This window comes from Melanotaenia boesemani, chromosome 23, assembly GCF_017639745.1.
Source record: "Melanotaenia boesemani isolate fMelBoe1 chromosome 23, fMelBoe1.pri, whole genome shotgun sequence".
Taxonomy (NCBI): domain Eukaryota; kingdom Metazoa; phylum Chordata; class Actinopteri; order Atheriniformes; family Melanotaeniidae; genus Melanotaenia; species Melanotaenia boesemani.
Genome location: NC_055704.1, coordinates 2,501,069 through 2,522,291, shown reverse-complemented (window position 1 = coordinate 2,522,291; position 21,223 = coordinate 2,501,069). Strand labels below are relative to the sequence as shown.

General features: G+C 41.8%; 1 protein-coding gene across 4 annotated transcripts in view; it reads left to right on the top strand.

The window, feature by feature from the left end:
- The window catches only part of LOC121634673 (filamin-C-like), a 101,589-nt gene that overhangs the window by 42,841 nt on the left and 37,525 nt on the right, over positions 1-21,223 (top strand). For all 4 annotated transcript variants that reach the window (XM_041977528.1, XM_041977527.1, XM_041977526.1 and 1 more), the window contains 8 exons: positions 1,676-1,938; positions 2,673-3,270; positions 4,365-4,538; positions 5,301-5,463; positions 5,552-5,712; positions 5,804-5,971; positions 13,386-13,509; positions 13,590-13,746. In XM_041977528.1, the coding sequence (XP_041833462.1) occupies positions 1,676-1,938; positions 2,673-3,270; positions 4,365-4,538; positions 5,301-5,463; positions 5,552-5,712; positions 5,804-5,971; positions 13,386-13,509; positions 13,590-13,746 (1,808 nt within the window). The remainder of the gene's footprint in view (positions 1-1,675; positions 1,939-2,672; positions 3,271-4,364; positions 4,539-5,300; positions 5,464-5,551; positions 5,713-5,803; positions 5,972-13,385; positions 13,510-13,589; positions 13,747-21,223) is intronic.

The window sequence follows — 21,223 nt, the reverse complement described above, 5'->3', positions numbered from 1 at the left end:
GTGTCAAGCCACTCTGGAACAAGAGACGGTGTCAAAAGCGTCTCGCCTGGGCTAAAGACAAAAAGGACTGGACTGCTGCTGAGTGGTCCAAAGTTATGTTCGCTGATGAAAGGAAATGTTGATGTTCTTTGGAAATCAAGGTCCCAGAGTCTGGAGGAAGAGAGGAGAGGCTCAGAATCCACATTGCTTGAGGTGGAGTGTAAAGTTTCCAGTCAGTGATGGTTTGGGTGCCAGGTCATCTGCTGGTGTTGGTCCACTGTGTTTTCTTAGGTCCACGGTCAACGCAGCGTCTACCAGTTAGTTTTAGAGCACTTCATGCTTCCTGCCGCTGACCAACTTTATGGAGATGCAGATTTAATTTTCCAACAGGACTTGGCACCTGCACACAGTGCCAAAGCTACCAGTACCTGGTTCAAGGACCATGGTATCCCTGTTCTTAACTGGCCAGCAAACTGGCCTGACCTTAACCCCGTAGAAAATCTATGGTATTGTGAAGAGGAAGACGCGATACGCCAGACCCAACAATGCAGAAGAGCTGAAGGCCACTATCAGAGCAACCTGGGCTCTCACCTGAGCAGTGCCACAGACTGATGGAAGCCATGCCACGCCGCATGCTGCAGTAATTCAGGCAAAAGGAGCCCCAACTAAGTACTTAGTGCTGTACATGCTCATACTTTTCATGTTCATACTTTTCATCTAGCCAACATTTTCTAGAAATCCTTTTTTGTATTGGTCTTAAGTAATTAAATTTTCTGAGATACTCAATTTGAGGTTTTCATTATTTGTCCATAATAATCAAAATTAAAAGAAATAAACATTTGAAATATGTCAGTCTGTGAGGAATGAATGTCTACATTATACAAGTTTCACTTTTTGAATGAAATTACTGAAATAAATCAACTTTTTCATGATATTCTAATATTATGATGGGCACCTGTATAAAGAGTCATAGACATACTATTTTATATTGTAATTTTTCTACTCTACTTTATTATTTATACTGTTTTTCTTTAAATTATTTGTATTTTTGCACCATGGGATAGAGAGAAACGTCGTTTTCCATTCCTGTTATATGTTATCACATAATTCTGTATTGGGAATCACTGCATGGACTCAGAAAACTTCCAGAAATCACTGTCTGTGACCACAATTTATCCTGAAATCCACAAATGCAGGTTAAATCGCCATCATACAAAGCAAAAGCCATTTGCAGACAGTTGTTAAAAGAAGAGGGCATTCTACACGATGCTAAAATTCTACACGATTGCCCTGAAACTACTTTTTACAGACATGTTGCTGCCATCAGATTCACAATCAGCTCACATTTTCCATAGAATGTCTCAGTTTCATCATGTAATATGTTGTTTATCTTCTACTGGGAAAAAATGGCTTGATGAGATTATTTTATTTACATTTTACACAGAGTTTTGATTTATTTTTTTAAGTTGAGGTTGGATTTTCCTGCAGTCTTTTCTATTTATATCCTTAAATCTGCAGTAAATTTCAAAGATTTGACAGAACTACAAAGTTCTTGTTCAGTTCAGAAAATTGAAGCCAGAACTTTGATTGTTTCTATTGTAAGTCTTAAAATTTCTCATAAATAAACCTGCAGGCGGCTGTTTAACCTGCTGTTCAATAGCAACTTACCATCCTGATGTGTTTCTTTAAACTAAAGAGGTGGATGTCGGGAAGGACCAGGAATTCTCCATCAATACTTGTGGTGCCGGAGGTCAGGGCATACTGGACGTCAAGATGACCTCTCCATCACGTCGACCAATCCCCTGCAAACTGGAGGCAAGCATGGACAATGAGGTTCACATGGTGAAGTACATCCCCCCTGAGGAAGGACCATACAAAGTGGACATCAGCTACGACGGAAACCCTGTCCCAGGAAGTCCGTTCACTGTGGAGGGCGTCATGCCCCCCGATCCCTCAAAGGTCAGTCGCTATATCAGCATATTTTACTCAATATTCAGGAAGACAGGTGCGCCTGATGGTTATCTGCTTTGTGTTCTTACACAGGCCATAGGATGTTTTCTATTTAGGTTTCTTTTCAGGTGTAGCAGCTAGTTTCTCTGTTTGGGTTTTGGTTGTGCAGTTGTTATCTTTTGTATTTTTGTCATCTTTTCTGTTCACTTTCTCCATCCTTTGTTCATCATGAACCTTAATATATAATTCAGCATCAAGTTTCTTTTTAGACTCACAATAAGACGCATTTTTACTTTAATCCTCCAACAAGTTATTAAAAACCTTTGAATAAGAAACTAATTTAAAGTAAATCTATTAGCATTGATAATTAAACCTGCATCTAGTAGCCAATCACAGTCGGATGTCCAAACCAGCTGATCACAATCAGAAGTCAGAAGTAACCGGATTCACTTGGATTTAATTTTTAAGTTAAGAAAAGGCAAAACATATTATGAGAGGTTGAAATTTCAGGGATTTACCATGTACTGATCAGCTGAAGGTGGCAGCCTGAAAACACAATAGTATCTTTAGTTTTTCTGAAAGATGCGACCTTTCTTCATCCCGGTGAACCTTTTTGATCCAAATAAATCTTTCTTGGTCTTTCTCAGCTCTGATAAACATTTTTCTGTCTGAATAAACTCAGATAAACTGTTCAGATCTTCACATCTCATCTCCTCCTTTTCTCCGGGATCTTCGTCCACCAGGTGCGAGCCTACGGTCCTGGTCTTCAGGGTGGTGTCGTGGGTAAACCGGCTCCCTTTGCCATTGACACAAAAGGTGCCGGTACTGGTGGTCTGGGCTTGACCGTGGAGGGGCCATGCGAGGCCAAGATTGAATGCCAGGACAACGGTGATGGGTCCTGCTCCGTGTCCTACCTGCCTACCGAGCCCGGCGAATACACCATCAACATCCTGTTTGCAGAACAGCACATCCCGGGATCCCCCTTCAAGGCTGTTGTCCAGTCGGTGTTCGACCCCTGCAAGGTGACGGCCAGCGGCCCTGGACTGGAGCATGGAAAGGTCAATGAGACCGGATCCTTCACGGTGGACTGCTCCAAGGCTGGAGAGGCTGAGCTTACCATTGAGATAATCTCAGACTCGGGAGCCAAAGCTGAAGTTCACCTGCAGAACAACAGCGACGGGACCTACTCCATCACTTATATCCCCCAGAGCCATGGCATGTACACCATCACCATCAAATACGGAGGCCACTCCGTGCCCAAGTTCCCCACCCGCCTGCAGGTGGATCCGGCCATCGACACCAGCGGGGTGAAAGTCTACGGACCTGGAGTGGAACCTAGAGGTGAGCGACCAGAGATGGTTTCTGCTCAGTTAGAGAGGTCGAGCTGCTGGGTGTAGATTTAATCAGGATCTAACCTGATTTTCATTGCGTGTCTGTTTTAGACCTGAATCCTTATCATCATAGCATGAAGTGGTGGTCAACCATCTTATTCATTTCTGGAAAATTCCCCACATCTGATTTGTTTTCAGTATTATTTTGTTCAGTTTTATATTTAACTTATTTTCTTACAAGAAAGTGAAACACCGACAGAAACGCGTCTTAACTCTAATCAATCACTGTGATATTTATTATTTGCTATGTTGGTTTTATTCATCTTTTTTCAGTTTTTTATGTTTTTGGAGGTTTTTCTCTGCTTGTGTTGGGTTCATGTGTTTTTGTCTTTTTTTGTTTTTTCTTTTGTCTTTCTGATGTTTGTTTTTTTCTGGTTGTTGAGGTTTTGTTGAAGTTTCATGTTTGTTTGATTTGATGTTTGTGTGTTTTTGTTGTCTTTTTATGTCCTGGTTACGGCTCTGTTAAAATGAAGATGGCGCAGACACCTCTAGAAGTTTCTGTCTTTTTTTTCTCTTTTTATTCTGGATTTGTCCTGAACTGGTTTTCTTTATATGTATGTAGTAGGAACTTCAGATCATGGCCAAGTCATTGAGTTGTCATGTGGAGCTTCTCAGGGCTCCTTTCTGCGACATGTTTTATTTAGTTATATTTCTTTCTTTAGGTTAGAGAATTCAGTAAATCAGGAACGTTTCCTTCTATTTTTTTAAAGATTACTATCTTTATTTCAGTGGTGGGGAACTCAAGTACTCAAGGGCTGCAGTTGTACAAGTTTTACACGTTTCCTGCTCCAACATATCTGACTAAACTGAGTCATGCAGAACTTGATCAGAACTGGTGTGTTTGAGTAGGAAATGTCTAAAACCTTAGACCTTAGTCTAAAATTTGGACCGTGTCCATACAAATGCGTTGAGATTACTTTGTTGTGAATTGACGTTTGTAACAACAAATAATGTAATGTGGCCTTTTTAAATGTAATAAATATGTAATAAATAAGATTTAACTCTCTTTGTTTATTTTACTTTTATTTCTGTCTTCCTTGGCAGGCGTTCTGAGGGAAGTAACAACCCATTTCATCGTAGACGCCCGAACTCATCACAAGAGCGGTGAAAGTCACATCAAAGTGGACATATCCAACCCGTCGGGCGCCAACACGGACGCCTACATCACTGACAAGGGAGACGGGACCTACAGAGTGGAGTATACACCGTTTGAGGATGGTGAGGCTCGGTTAGCTTGCACTGTGGTGTGTTGTTAGCGTTTATGGCTGTTTTTCCTCACAGTGAAGTGCAGGCTGCGTGGCTCAGAAAATTCCAATTTTCCCGGCATAGGTTTCCTGGTGTTGTTGTTTAGGAACGTTTCCACCAGGAAACTCATGGGTTAGCTCAGCTGAGGAGCAGGTTAGGGTGAACTGATGGTATTAATAGCTGCAGTCTGTCTGCAGACAGCAGATGGTTTTCCACTGATAGCAATGTGTGACATGCTGGAGCCCAGTGCATTGTGGGACAGATATACTCTGCCCTGTGCTGTGATGGATGTAAAATAAAACTAAACAACAAAACATTGCTTCACCGGTTAGAACAGTTAATGCTGCTGATTTTTATTTCATCTGGCAAATCCCACTGAGATTAAGCAAACAGCAAATACTGCAGTTACAATTACATTTATTTAGTGGTTTAATTTAATGTAATAGTTAATAATTATGCATGCTGTGATGTTTGGGGTTAATTCACCTATTCTGGCACCTTCCCAGTTTTTGCCAGTGGAAACACAAAAATCTGCGAACCAAGCCATACCTGACCATACTGAACCAGATTCAATGATCATAAGGGTCATGAACAAAGTTCTGACCATGAGGTATCGAACCTCCAGCAGGTGGCACAGCTGCCGCCTCGGCCATGTGTTTCCTACAGTCTCTAACCATCTCACTTCTCTGCATCTTCTCTGATGAGCTGCTCAGCTGGAAACGTTCCTGTCTGCAGGTCTGCACTTGATTGAAGTTCTCCTTGATGAGGTCTCGGTCCCGAAGAGTCCGTTCAGGGTGTCTGTGACAGAGGGTTGCGATCCCAGTCGAGTCCGAGCCTTCGGTCCGGGTCTGGAGGAGGGACTAGTGAACAAATCCAACCGCTTCACTGTCGAGACCAGGTACTTTCACACCTATGTAGTATAAATGGAATAACATTCAAGTAAATTTGAGTATTTGAGATGTAGATTTGCCTGGGATAATCCTCAGGGGTGCTGGCACTGGAGGTCTCGGCCTGGCCATCGAGGGTCCGTCAGAGGCCAAGATGTCGTGTAAAGACAACAAAGATGGCAGCTGCAGCGTTGAATACATCCCCTTCACTCCTGGAGAATACGACGTCAACATCACATTTGGAGGCCTTCCTATCCCAGGTGAGGGATCTGGCTTTGGATTTCACACATTCGTCACCTTTTGGGGGAACACCTGTCTGCATTGAGACGCCTGCCTGGGTTTTTCTTGCAGGAAGTCCATTTCGTGTCCCAGTGCGAGAGCTGGTTGATCCCAGTAAGGTGAGGTGTTCAGGTCCCGGCCTTGGAAGTGGAGTCCGAGCTCACGTTCCTCAGACCTTCACTGTAGACAGCAGCAAGGCGGGGGTGGCTCCTCTGGAGGTCCACCTGTATGGACCAACAGGTAAGGCGAGGCCCGCTTCACCATCAGGGATGTCTGGTACCTGGAAACGCCGACTGTTGGATCAGAATCCGGTATTTTCCCTAAGCAGATCTACGTTGTTGGCCATAGTTTGGATTCTGTTCATAGATGACTGAAACGGATCAGTCTCATTCCAGAGTTCTGCTTACGTCTAGAACCAGGGGCACCTGAATGAAATCCCAACATCTGCTGGCTCATACCTGAACTCGCAGCATTAAACTGAATCTATCCAGCTCCACACAATTCCCTACAGACTGATGCTGAGGAGGAGTTACGTCACCTTCCTGAGCCTCTGAAACCAACCTGGAGTTAGAGAAACCAAGTCTGGACCCAAACCTAAACCAAAACCTTTGGAACCCCACTGACTTAGTCATGTGCATCTTAACCATCCTTACGATAAAGTTCAGCTCGATTAATCAATGCACCTAAATGCATCACACCCTCAGTTTTCTGTTACCACACAACAAACAACTGCTCAGATGAGAATGACTTTTTATTAACATAGAATCAAACAGAGTAGAAAAATATACTTCAAGGGAACTTCCTGTTTGTGGGAATTTCTGGCAAGAATCTCTTGAAGTCGAAAAACATTCATGGCCACCTCAAAACAATGATGAATAAAGGAAGGCAGTACAAAAAGTTTAATCAAGAAAGCCACATTTTTTCAGGTCATAGCTTTTATAAAATAAATGATGCATTCAGGGTTTCATTGATGAGGCGAATCGCACAATTTTTCACCACTAAAAAAAACCTCATCACAAAACTTTGCATAAAATGCTGTTTGTTAGATTAATTAAGTCAGATAAATTTAAAAATTCCTAAGGAAAATTAAAACTTCCAACTGAGGCTAAAACAGCCAGATAAAGAGGATAAATGATGCATGAAGATGCATAAACATCGCTACCAAACATTAAATAGATAATATATTAATATAACAATATAACAATAAATAACTGATAATCATTTAAGAACAGGCTAGTGGGAGACTTTTGGCTCTAAATGATGTTTAACCCTTAAATTTCCAAGCCATTTCTTTTTGCTATTTCTGCTCCACCTGTTTATTTTATTATAAACCAGTTTGTAAAAGTTTTATGATCAAGTTCATTTTAATCCCAGTATAAACCAGTCTGTAGAAGCTGGAGCTTTTAATCCCAGCCATCATCAGACATGATGTTTCCAGCCTCAGCTGTCAGATTGGGATGGAAAATGATGTAAAATGAATGTATGAATAGATATACAGTAGTAGCGGTTTAAAAGTTCCCCTGTTTCCATGATGGGTCCTTGACTGGTTCTTGACTGGTCCTTGACTGGTCCTTGACTGATCCTTGGCCGATCCTTCACAGGTCTGTGGGGGTAATGTAATCCCCCGCAATGACGTCGTCAGCGAGGCTCTGCCCCTAAGCAGCCCAAGTAAAAAAACAGCTGCAATCCCTCTTTTGTCCACGGGGAGGAGCAGTGATTTGATCTTGCTGCTCTCTAAACAGTTTATAATGAGCTGTGTCGCTCATTTGTTGCATTTTTGCCAACATTTAAAAAATGATTTGATTTGAAAATGGCGTCAAATAAATGTATCAAAAAAGCCGACATGTGTAGCTAATGGTGTTATGAGGCAAAGCACAACCTCCTCAAGTCGGCTAAGTGGTGAATGTCACTAGCAGCGAGCTTTCTAAACATCCCGAGGAGCGCTGCCAGCGGTCATTTGACTGCAACGTAAGTTATTCACAGTGGGGGTTGATACAGCTGCTGCATAACTGAATATTGACAAAATCATAACGTAATATCGGCAGGTAAAAATAACATAATACTGATAATGTGTAAAGCAGGGATCACAAAAGTCCGGACCCAGCCCAACCTATATTCTGAATTAGGCCTCAAAGTGCTATTATCCTAAGTAGATAAGTAAATAAATGGTTTATACTGTGAAATGAAGTGTCCCTGGATTTTATTCATAGCGATCTAGTGATAAAACGTGATAAAACGTCATACAGCTGTGTCTCAGTGGTGGGACAGCTGCCTGCCCGCTGTCTGAAGCAGGCACATGCGCAAAGGCTGGTAGGAATGACAGGAACCAGCAGCCTATCATCACACAGGGTTTGTGATCTTACAGCCAATCAGAAGCAGAGTAGGGCGGCCATTTATTACAACTCCATAGCCGTGATATACGACAGTTTGGCTGAGAAAGAGTCTCCCTGAGCGGCTCTGTGGAAGTTTAGACGTGCTAAACTGCTCGTAAATATTGATGTGTTTACTTTTCCAAACAAGTAAGCAGGTAAAACTATAGACAACAACTATATAATAAAAGTCCTAAAATACCAGGTTCAGCCGTTTAGTTTTTAATACACTATAAGCATGATAGCATGACTGGCGGTCATCAAAAGACCGCTGGCGACGCTTCCAGTGTTTAACACTAGAAAACCCAGAGATTTCTTATCCCTCTACCATGCCCAGAGTACAACCAAAAGGCTGCCCGGTTTGAAATTAACAATTCAATGGCCAACAATTAGCACCTTTACATTTGTAAACACAGCCATTACCTGCCGTTAGCTGTTCAAGCATACTCCTTGGGGGGAGGAGTGTGCTTGAAAAGAGCCTTGTGGACTGTGCTGTATAGTTTCACTCACCACAAACGGTATTTGTGCTTTTGACCATTTCTCACATTTTCATGTACCCTTTATTGAGCATTGGTCATGTGAGTTTTCATCGTCATCACACTATTGTACGCCCAGCTTGCTTTCAAGTGAGAGATTATCACGTTTCTGTTTCCACAAAGGCAAGAAGGAAAGCATAATCAAGTATTTCAAATGAGAGATAATTACATTCCTTTTGACCTGGGAACAGAAAAGCAAAATCAATTTAATGTTCCTCACTTCCTAATATGGTGCAACAAGGTTCACAGTCCTCAATGTTTTAAGTAAAAAAAAAAAAAATTAAAAAACACCTTACTAACAGGGTGGAATGGAACATAACAGAGTGGAACAGAATATAACAGGGTGGAAAATATTTGTTCCCAATTCCAAATAAAAACGCTTCAATGGCCAGATGATCAGCAATGAATAAAGATATTTCTACAGTGATCCAGATTTGTTGTTTGTTGTTTTTTTTGTTTTACATTTTAGATTTTGTAAGAGATGGGTGTGTTTTAACAACAGCAGTTTTATCCGTGACTTTAATCGATAATTATTATCATTATCCAGTGTATAAAAATGTTGGTGTAAAAACGCCAAAGATAGATAAGCATGATGCTGAACTTCGTGGTCTTAGCTCCTGGTTTGGTGTGTCTTGTTCTGTTTATTATCATTCTGAAAGGTATACCAAGTTGTGGGCTGCATATATGCAGCCCACAACTTGAACAAAGGCTAAATTCCTCAACATTCGCACTTGCTCCATAAAATTACCATCTCCAAGGCTCCTCCACCACCACTTTGACTATGGATTGATAAGTAAATGAGCCGCAGTTTTGTAATTGTTGCATTGTCAAAACAGTTCTGTTAGTGTTGTCACACAAAATTCAGTAGACTAGTTGGTTCCTATGCAGTGAATTTACATGTTATTACAAAAATACACAATAATAAAATAGGCAAGTGGCAAGATTAGAATAATGTTATAAGTTCTGCGCAAAGACTCATTTTTCATTTTCCAAAACAAAACTGACATAAACAATCTTGAAAAAAATGTGCACGTAGGCTATGAGGAAAGAATGAATGCAATGAAGTAGGGACTGGTTGAATAAACACGGTTTAACTGGACGCCTAAGCGAGCGCGTTGCAGGATGGCTCCAGATTTTATTGTCAAATGGTTCCAGGTCAACCTGCACGGTTCTGTTTTGCTACGCATACCTGCTCTAACCCGTTAGAATGACTCCCGAACCCGACTCGTCACCAATGTATTTATTCCATTTAAATCCGAACCAGACTGATGTTTAACCCGCGACCCGAGCCATTAACGCATCATTGCCATGCTGCACCGCTTCTTTTCCATTATTATAGCCTATTGTTGTTTTATCATTGTGTTAATCTAAAACACATAGATAGCCTATGAATGTTTATTTTAAGCTTGCTCAACATTTTTAAAACAGCTTTATATTCCTCTGACTGAACCATTTCAGAGTGAAGACTAAACCAGACCAGTGTGTTTTATTTTGCCACTGAGAGGGTATTTATAATAGGCTACTCGGAGATTGCTGTGTTTTAACAAAATGTAATCCACCTTTCCTGGCAGCAGCTGTGTTCTCCGTTCCTGGACTACAAATCCGGCGGCAGAAAACTCTGCTGCGCAAATACCAGCGTAAAATAAACTTTCATATATTTTCTCTGTGTTGTTGTAGTATATTCAGATGATAAAACAACAATATAATAAAAAAGAAGACTTGGAAGGAGGAACAGCGGTGCAGTAGGCTATGGCACACGTTAACGTTAAAAAGCACACTGCTTGTTGTAAATACTTGGTTTATGCTTTAAGAGGTAAATATTTTGGTTAACATGTTGAAGAAATATCGTTGTTTCTTTTTTCATCTCTTGCTATGCTATTGAATTTGGCAACATTAACATGGAAATTCACTGCATTAGGACCGACTAGCCTACTGAATTTCTGGTAGCATGACAACACAAACTGGACTCGTTTGACCACTCTTACCCAATGTGCAACAATCACAAAACTGGGTCACTTGTTCAGCTGCGTCATTGCGGCTCATTTACGTATCAATCCACAGTCAAAGTGGTGGTGGAGGAGCCTAAGAGATGGTAATTTTATGAAGAAGGCGCATGTTCAAGTTGGGGGCTGCATACAGTACCTTTTGGAATGGTAATTGGAGCGTGTCGGGGAATAGCCCACCTGGAGGGGTGACGTAATCGGGATTCCCGGCGAGCAGGAAGTCGCAGCACAGCGAGTGTTGGATGTCCCCCCGCGATTAGACACATTGAAGTGGAAGAAATTATCTCCGATCCTGCGTGGGGCTTTTATCTGTCGCCCTGTCTTCTTATGGAGGTGAAATAAATAATATGAGAATAAAATAACCCTTCCTAGCTACCTCAAACAGATTCTGTGTTGCTTGATCCAAATCTGATTTGTCTATGTTAATAATGCTAATATTAAAAGATTAATCAGTATGATAAATACATCCTATTGAGAATAGAGCTAGGGGCTGTGATCCAGTATTTGAAAGGTTTTATTAACCTACTAGCATTCATTTCTGAATAAAACAATTGGCAGCGCACAAGCATGTTACAATTTCACATTCCACGTCAAACGATGATTATGTATTAAGTTTTATGCATTTTTATGAATTGTGACTGGCCATCAGAGGTGCTTTGAGTGGCGCCTCTGCCGGTCAGTGTAAATTCAGATAAAATCTGACAGACTACGGGCGATGAGAAGTCTGTGAGAGAAGCGCCATCTTCTGGGTCTACCCTATATTACAAGGAATGGGTGGAGTTTGATTAAAACATCGACACTCCCAGGAGAAGGAGGGGGCCTCTCTGGCGGCTGGAAGTTGGAAGGCAGCTGGCTGGAACTGGAATGGAACTGGGCTGGAAGCCGGCAGGTATTCGGCTGGCTTTCAGCTTGGATGGGAACTTTTAAACCGCTACTACTGTAGCAGCATAAAGGTCGACCAGAAGAAGAAAGCAGAATTTATTACTAACAGAACTTTGTAGAAATAACACACAGATCAACAGTGACCAAACCTTTTCTCATCTCATCGTTCTCTCAAGTCTTGGCTTTCAGGAGAAAAAATATTGTTAGACAGAAACTATTTCCATGTTTCCACTTTTTTCTCATTTCCAGTTATTCATGCTACTATTTACCTGCTATCCTCACTAAACCAACTCCAGCTCAGCTGCTTTGTGGCGCCACCGTGCATCAGAAACGTCTTCTTGGCTTTATTCCAGCCATAGAGGAGCATTATTTTTCTTCTTTTCACACACACACATAGAACTTTCTGCTCACTGGTTGATCTTTGGCTGCTCCTGATTGGACGTTACCGTCAATCTAAGCTCTCTGATTGGTGGAAAGTCTGACAGGAAGTGGCTTCATCATCATGTCCAGGTCTAAATAGAGGTCTCTTAGTAACATAGTAGTGATAGCGATCTTTTTATGATGAATTGTTATAAATAATGCTGTTATCATGGATTATTGTGGATTTACCAGAGAGTGTCTCTAAATAAAACTACATTTAGCGGCTGGATTGTAAACCTCCTGGATGGGATAGAAATGTCTGGAAAACTTCTGTTATCTGCATTTTTAAATTGAAAAAGAAGGGAAAAAAAGGGGAGATGGAGTTTTAAAGTTAATGAGCTGAGTGGAAATAATATCAAATCAAATCAAATTTTATTTATTGAGCACTTTTTATGCACAAAGCAGCACAAAGTGCTTTACATAATAAAAACAAATTATGCAAATATAAAAACAAAAAATTAAAAGGAAATTTAAAGAGGAAATTAAAACACACCTCATAGTACACACCTCTCTTTCACACACAATCTCACACACACATACAAACAAAGCGGGTGTACACATTCCACCCTCCCATGCCCCTTTCTGTACAAACATGAACTCCCCTTTCTTGTTACTGTCTCTGAACTGAATGTAAGTATAAAAATATCAGGATGAAAACATCTGACTTGACGCTGCTGTGAGGAAACGGCATCTTGGGGATTCAGTCACACCGGAAGCCAGCCCACTCATGACCACAGAGGGCACTACTACAGGAACAACCCAGGTCAGGGCAGGCAGGGGTCCACACCACAGCCACAGGGCTGCAGTGCAGGACCCCCAGCCACCCAGATAAGATCAGTCACCATGGCAACAACTCCGCAGGCAGAGCAGACAGAGATACCGGTGTGTAGGATCCCAGGAAAAAAACACTGGAGTTAAAAGATAAAAACAAGAATAAATAAACTTATAAACCATAAAAACTGATAAGAGCAACAAGAATAAAAATACAGATGATGGAGCTTGGTAAAATTATAAATTTAGGTAAAATAAAGTAAAGGAGTTCATAAAAAGTGCACTTGGGTAAAACAAAACAATAAAAATGGAGAACCACATAAATAGGTGGTATTTAAAATAAACAGAAAATCTAAACAAAATGAAATAACATTCAGCTATAAGCGAAGCTTAACAAAAATGGTCTTCAGCCCATTTTTAAAAGCACCAACAGTCTCTGCAGCCCTGAAGATCACTGGAAGGCTGATCGACAGTCGAAGCCCACAGTGGCTTGGGTACCAGAGGATCTCAGGGTCCGCGAGGTCGATGATTTAAAAGCACGTTCGATAAATGAGAAGGCCTAAGACCATTAAGACATTTATAAACAACTAAAAGAACCTGGAGACTGTCTATCCAGCGTTCAGGATGATGGTGTACATGCGCTCCAGCACTGTTGAATTTTATTTGTTCTCAGGTGTGGCCGAGCCCGTCAGCATCACAGACAATGGTGACGGAACTCATACGATCAACTACACTCCCGCCAACGACGGCCCGTACACGGTGTGCGTGAAGTACGCAGACCAGGAGGTCCCACGCAGGTCGGTATCAACCAAATGAGCGTTTCAGAAAGCCCGATCCATCTGCCTGAGATGTAACTTCTCCAAGCGTCTTCCTTCAGTCCGTTCAAGATAAAAACCTTACCAGCTCACGATGCCAGTAAAGTCCGAGCCAGCGGTCCAGGTCTGAATGCATCCGGAGTCCCAGCCAGTCTGCCAGTGGAGTTCACCATCGATGCCAGAGATGCTGGAGAGGGACTGCTCACGGTCCAGATCCTGGTGAGTCTCAGATATCCATGCTGGATTCACATCACTAATTTCCAACCAAAATGTCTTCATGAATTCTGATTCTGTGAAATTTACCTGGAGACTGTTGGGGAGGACAGGTAGTCTCCCCCAGGTGTGATTCCTATGATGTGACCTGCCTGTTAAGTGATGCCAACCCAAACGGCTGGCTTGTTGCTTTCGCTGCAGGATCCGGACGGGTCCAGGCGAGAGGCCTCGCTGTTTGTGGAGGACTGGGGCAGGAGGGTGTGGGAGACTCATATAGTAAAGAAAACCATCCCCTTCAGTATTCTGAGGAGAGGCTGTGTAAGGCCTGCACCCCCCATCACCTCGTCTCACGTCTATCCTCACCTCCCTCCTCCCTTGCTGCCTCCTCCCCTAAAATTTTACATTCAGCTTTGATGCTATTTTACAGTCTGAGATTCATTGTCTAGACCAGGGATCCTCAATCCTTTGTGCCCTAGGGTCAGGTCCTACAGGTTTGAGACCAGGGATCCTCTATCCTGGTCCTCTAGGCCGGATCCTGCAGGTTTTAGTCAGGCCTTTTGCATCAGGGAAACTTCTAAAACCTGCAGGACCTGGCACTTAAGAATCAGGTTTGAGGATCCCTGATCTAAAACCTGCACGTTAAGGATCCCTAATCTAGATTCTCCTATACCTGTCAGTATTTTTGATTAAATTCTTGAAATGTAAGATCCAGTTTTCATTTTAATTCAAAACAGCGTTTAACTAAACAAACTCAAGACCAGTTAGTGGAAAATATTTTTCTAGGAAAGTTGGGAATTTTTTAAAAATATAAATAAACAGAAACTTAAATTTCAAATTTAACTGAAGATTTAAAATGTTAAAATTTAAACGTACAATAAGATGACATTCAGTGTCTTTATTGACAAACTGCTCCAGAAACACACTCAGTAAAAGCTATTCTAGTGTCAAAGACAGAAAAGTTTCCAGAACCTCCAGTAACATGTTTCTGGAAGTTTCTCCAACCAGCGGATTAAAGCCAAAAATATTCTTCCTGGTTAACCTCATGTTCTTGTATCCAATCAGCTTCATCATGAATGTTAGCGCTCTCATTCTAGCGTATGCACTACAGTTGTTACTGGAGGATTCCACCAGGGAGCGCATCATCAAATTCAGACCAGATAGAGATGCTGAATTTAAAGGATGGAAACAAAACAATGAATATGGAGACAATAGAGGAGGTTAGTTCATTCTGAAATGACAGCAGTGGCATTGTGGATGGTCTGTAAGGACCCTAAACCAGAACACTGTGACTGGTCTTCTAAACTTTCCATTACCTTTTCCGCTGCCGACCCTGTTACCTTCCATCTGGTAACCAGTACCTACACTGCTGCCTACTGGTTACTGGAATACTGCAGCTTATTTCTGAGGATGTAAACAAATAAAACGCAATTCTCGCCCTAATCAGTGACAGGCGAGGGTGTCAGGATTGGGTATAAAAGTAGCATCCTTATAGCCTTTAAACAATCGCAGCACATTACCTCTGTCACTACACTGCAGGACACTGTTGTATGGGACCCTCTTTCTTGTCCCCGACCTTCATCCTGCTCTACCCCTAACAACCGATCCTCCTGGGCTGACATGGTGGTCCGTGGGAACAGAAAGAGCTGGGAAGGTTTGAGCCTCTCCAACCGTTTTGCTGCCCTGATGGATGAAGCCTCGGCTCGTCCTGCTGTTCCTGAGCCTGAGACAAAGGATCTGAGCCCTCCATCCCAGGCCGACGGCACCCAGGCAGCTCCCGTGGCCTGCACGCTGGACCCGTCTCCACCACAGTGGGCCAGTGGTTCCCTGACAAGGCAGACCGGCGGACCTAGGAAGCGGTACCCAGCTCGGGCAGTGGCTTCCTTCTCTCGCCGCAGACTGATAAAGGAGGCTGTCATCAGGCGCTCTGCAGGGTTTTCTCGCCCTGATACAGCGGGGAGCCCTCCCGGGAACACCATCATCGCTGCTACCGGCCTCGGGAGCTCTGAACAGGATGCCACAGCCATCCAGTAGCCACCTTCCTCTCCTCCACTGTCGATCCTCAGACTCTCTCCCCTCCGCCTCGGCCCCTGTTCTCACCCACAACACTTCTAGTGGGTGACTCCATAATACGGTACTGTAGATTTTTTAATGCCTCCACTTGCTGTTTTCCTGGAACTACTGTGCACACTTTGCTGGACAAACTACCGGGGCTGCTGCAGGCAGCGGCTGCCACTATCAACAGGGTGATTATCCACGTAGGGACTAATGACGCTGCACGTCGAGAGTCTGAAATTACAAAGTTAGAGTTTAAGGACCTCTTTGAGTGTTTATCAGCTTGTGGTAAGTCTGTTTTTATCTCTGGTTTGATTCCCACGCTGGGTCGTGGGGTTGGTCGTTTTAGCAGGATTCTATCCACTCATGGCTCCAGCACACCTCCTCTACCTACAACTTTGGTTTTTTTGACAACTTTAATCTTTTCTGGACTCGTTCAGCCTTTTTCAGGACAGATGGTCTCCACCTCAATTCACTAGGGAACCGGTTTTTAACTTACAACATCATCCATGCTGTTCAGACTCATAAACAAAATTGACTTAAGAACCCCCTCTGCTCCCACTTCACCCCCTCCCCCCTGATTGGCACCCCCTCAACCCGGTTCCCCATGCAGCCCTTTTCAACACAGGATCACTGTCCTCACCAACCTGTGCCCTTACAGGCAGTTCATCCCCAGAGAACCTTCTCCTCCCGGCCTTATCACCGTTCCTCTCTGTCCCTCGTCACCCCTGCTCCACCCCAATAAACTTTGGTCTTTTAAATATCAGATCCATCAACAACAAAACATTCATTTGCCACGATTTTATTACTAGCAATTACTTGGACTTTTTGATTTTACCAGAGACCTGGCTAACTCAAGGACACTGCACACCACTCACCACTCACCACTACTGACTACTCATTCCTTTATCAACCAAGACTGTCCGGAAAAGGAGGGGGGAGGGGGTTGCTGCCATTTTTAAGAACAATTTTAAATGTACTCCTGGTCCCTATACCGCATATCTTATTTGAGCATCTGTGTTTTATCTTATCATGTAAAGAGCCTGTGTTTGTTTTAGTTATTTATAGACCCCCGAAACCCAATAATGCTTTTATTCATGAATTCTCTGATCTGTTATCCTAGTGTATGTCCCTCTACAACAAAGTGTTGATCCTTGGTGATTTTAATATTCACGTCTGTTGCCCTTCTCAATTTTTTACTTCTGATTTTATTGAAATTATTGACTCCTTTAATTTAACGCAAGCAGTTCACTTTCCCACTCACTCTAAGGGCCGTACACTGGACTTGGTTTTATCCTTTGGTCTCAGATATCTGTGTGTCTGATCACAAAGCCATTTTATTTAATGTTATTTTATCTCCAAAGTCTGTTACCCAGGGTTTACCTTTCCGATCTCGTGTTTTTAACTCCTCTTCTGCCTCTAAGTTTTCTCAACTTTTTACCTCAGCTTCCTCGACTGCTTTTAACACAGATTTTAGCCTGGTAGAGCTGGTCTCTTCTTTTTTTTATCAAACCTCAAACTCTATTTTAAATATTGTTGCTCCTTTTAAAGAGAGAAAGCCCAACTTAATTTCCCAACCCGGACTCAATGAACACACCCAGTTGTTAAAGAGGATTTGCAGGCAAAATGAGAGAAGATGGAAAAAGTCCAGGCTAAATGTATTTTATCTCACATGGAAAGAAAGTCTTAAACCCTATTAATAAGCAGTCAAAGAAGCGAGGACAGCTTTTTATTCTAACATTATTATAAAAAATCAGTCCAATCCTAGAGTTTTATTTAAGGTTTTAGACTCAATTACTAACCCTAATCCTTGTCATTTTAATGATGCATCTACAGAACTGTGTGAACTGTTTTTAAATCACTTTGTTAAAAGGTCGATGACATAAGAAATCAAATAGTTGCTCCGAGTCACACCATCACTGTAAGAAGAGAATTTCCCAAGTGTTTTAATTGTTTTACTAATTTTACTCCTTTATCTCTCTCCTCTTTAGCTGATGTTTTATCTCACATGAAAACAACCACGTGCCTCAAAGATGTTTTTAATACAGTTGGGCCCAGCATTTTATCCATCATTAACCTGTCCTTGTTAGAAGGTGTTGTCCCCTCCTTGTTTTAAACATGCAGTGGTCCAACCTCTTTTAATTTAAGCATCAATGATTTTAACAACTTTAGACTGACCTCAAAGCTTCCCTTTTTATCCAAAGTTTTAGAGAAAGTTGTTTGTAATCAGATTTTAAGTTTTATAAATGGAAATGACATCATTGAGAAATCTCAGTCTGGTTTTAAAGCTCTACACAGCACAGAGACAGCTCTCCTCAAAGTCTCTAATGACATTCTTTTAGCCTCAGATAGAGGAGAGAGAGAGCATCATTTTAATTCTTTTACATTTGAGTGCTGCATTTCATACTGTTGATCACGCTATTTTAATTAATCGTCTTAAAACCTGGTTGGCATCAGACACTGCACTTGATTGGTTTTACTCTTATCTTTTAGATAGAACCTTTGCACAGGTAATTTTACTTCCTCATCTGCCCCCATTGCCTGTGGTGTACCACAAGGTTCTATTCTAGGTCCCATTCTGTTTTCTATTTATATGCTCCCCCTAGGACACGTTATAGCCGCCATAATGTGTCCTTCCACTGTTATGCAGACGACACACAGATATACCTCCCGCTGAGACCAGGGGACACTGGAAGCCGAGCTGCTGTGTTAGAGTGTTTCAACGATGTGAACAGTTGGATGGCACAAAACTTTCTACAACTCAACGGTTCTAAATCTGAAATGATCTTAATCAACCCTCCTCCCTACCTCCCGTATTGAAGACAGTCTCGGTCCTCTCTCTTCTAACATCACCCCCTCTACCAGAAACCTAAGTGTCATATTTGATTCCAATCTTAATTTTCATCTTCACATCAAAAAAGTCACCCAGTCCTGTTTCCTTCACCTCCGCACCATCAGTAAAAACAAACCTGTCCTCTCCCAGCCCGATTTAGAAAAAGTTATCAATGTTTTAATTTTCTCCAGACTTGACTACTGCAACTCCCTCCTCTCCGGTCTTGACAATAAATCCCTCTCTCACCTCCAACTTGTTGAAAACGCAGCAGCTCGGCTTCTCACTGGTTTTAGTAGAAGACAACATATTACCCTGTTTTAGCCTCGCTGCACTGGCTCCCTGTACATTTTAGAATTGATTTTAAAGTTTTACTGATTACTTTTAAAGCTTGTTTAGGTCTGGCACCCGGCTACATTACAGATTTACTGACACCCTATGAGCCTCCCCGCAGCCTTAGATCCTCAGGCAGGTCCCTTTTAGCTGTGCCAGGGTCCAAACTCAAGACCAGAGGTGACCGAGCTTTTTTGCTCTGCTTTGCATTTTGGTCTAAACTATCAGAAAGCCATCAATAAGTCCAACAAATATTTTGCAATGATAGATTGTAAAGAACTTCAGTTCAGCATCTACAGGACAGAGTGTTAGAAAACGATTCAGGGAGTCTAGAGAAATCTCAGAGTAGAAAGGACAGAAACTGCTATTGGATGGTCGGGATCTTCCAGCCTTGAAACAGCACTGCAGAAACCATCATGACAAAGATGCATTCATACCAGTGCTGTTTGGTCAGCTTAAATAAACCGTGGTTCACTTCCATAGATACTACGGTCCATCTGGAGCAGTGTGAGTGTTCATTCTCACTCTGGTTTGGACCAAAGAAGCAAGCTCTGGTCTGATTGAAAACTAGGGTCTCCTGGTTTGGACCATTGAAGCAGACTGGGGCTACATAAAGATTTCTTTAATCTTTAATTTCTTTAATGATGGGATTTTTTATCTGTTTGAGACCTGAAGATACAAAAGTCAGATATTTAACAGTATTGATCGTACTGTGTGTTGTATCTAATCTCAACACACACATAATGATGCTGTCCCGCAACGATCTAGAATCTAGTCCTCCGAGCCGGACATCTTGCGTTATCAAACATTATCTAACAAAAACGAAGAAGAAGAAACAGCAACAACCGGAAAAACAAAGAAGAAAAACGATGGCAACAACAGGAAAACTCAACATCCAGCATGGAAGAGGATTTACAAGATGAAGGAATGATGGTGGTCTTACGACTATTAACAGAAAAATCCAGAACTGAAAGAAATAACAGACTGGAGATGGCGTGAACACAGACTTTATTTACTTCCTTGCTCTCCAGTCAGCTCGCTCTCTGGTTGGCTAGATTCCGTTCCCAATCACAATCCACAGAGACACCACTCAAGAGTCGTCAGCTTTCCACACACATGAAGATTTTTGGTCGTAAATATTAAACATGTTCAATATTTAGGAATCTCAGCCACAACCTGTTTCGGAGCTGATTGTTGGGACAAATTTGATTGTAACACACCTCAGACCACATGATCATTTTATAGGAAAATTTTATAAGACTTTGACCCTTTTAATAAAATGTAAAAAAATAAGTTAAAAGTAGGAGCAGAGGTAAAGTATCAGATTGTATAAACCGGGTTTTGGGCTAAATTTTACCATAAAGTAATGAAATAGGTCTCACAAAACTGTATGTATCAAAGGATTGATAAAAAATATTAAATAGCAACTGTTTTTTTTTTCGCAATAAATTGTATAAAAATAAGACTTAGTGATACTAAATTTAAAGGTGGCACATTGAAAAAAGCTGGACTATTTGCTCAAATGATCCCGTATTCTATTGGCTGGAGGAAGTTTGAAAGACAGCTCTTTCAGTAACCCAAGAGAGAGGAAAAATATCCAAGAGCAGAAGTTTTGAGAGAAGAGAAAGTGTCCGAGTGTGAGGAAAAGAGACCAAGTCTGAGCGCAGAGTTTTGAAAGGAAGAACAATATATTTGGAAGCAAGAGGGAATTTCTGAGTGTGAGATCAGAGTTTTGATTAAAGATAGAAAAATACCCCCATAGCTGAGCAGCAGGAATTGAAACTTTAAAAGTCTCATTAATGAAAACTGATGGAAACGCAACTTTGTCCAACTCATACTAAATGTTGCTGCAGTAGATTTTACATTTATCTCTAATAATACAAAGTTGTTCAGAAAAGAAGCTGAAGATTATTTCTTTGTTAAATAAAAGTTTTAATTGATTCCAGATTTAGGTTTTTGGTTTCTTAAAACATCCCAACTTTCATGAACAGGGGTTTGTAGATGTTCTACTTACAGTCTCAACACATGATTCTCATCAAACCATTGGCTCTCAGCAGAAGATGAAAGCTTGGCTCAGCAGGTTTAAACAAAGAAAAACAGCTGTTTCTTTACGAAGTAGCAGCTTGTTAAAGCTTAGGAGCTGAATCCCCCCACCCCCCAACCTCCCTCTCTGTGGTTCACATGTGTACTGACTCCTTCCATTTGTTGACTGGGCTAACAGACAGATGTGGCTTTCAGTTCTCCACTAATTGGAAGGCTTTTTAAACC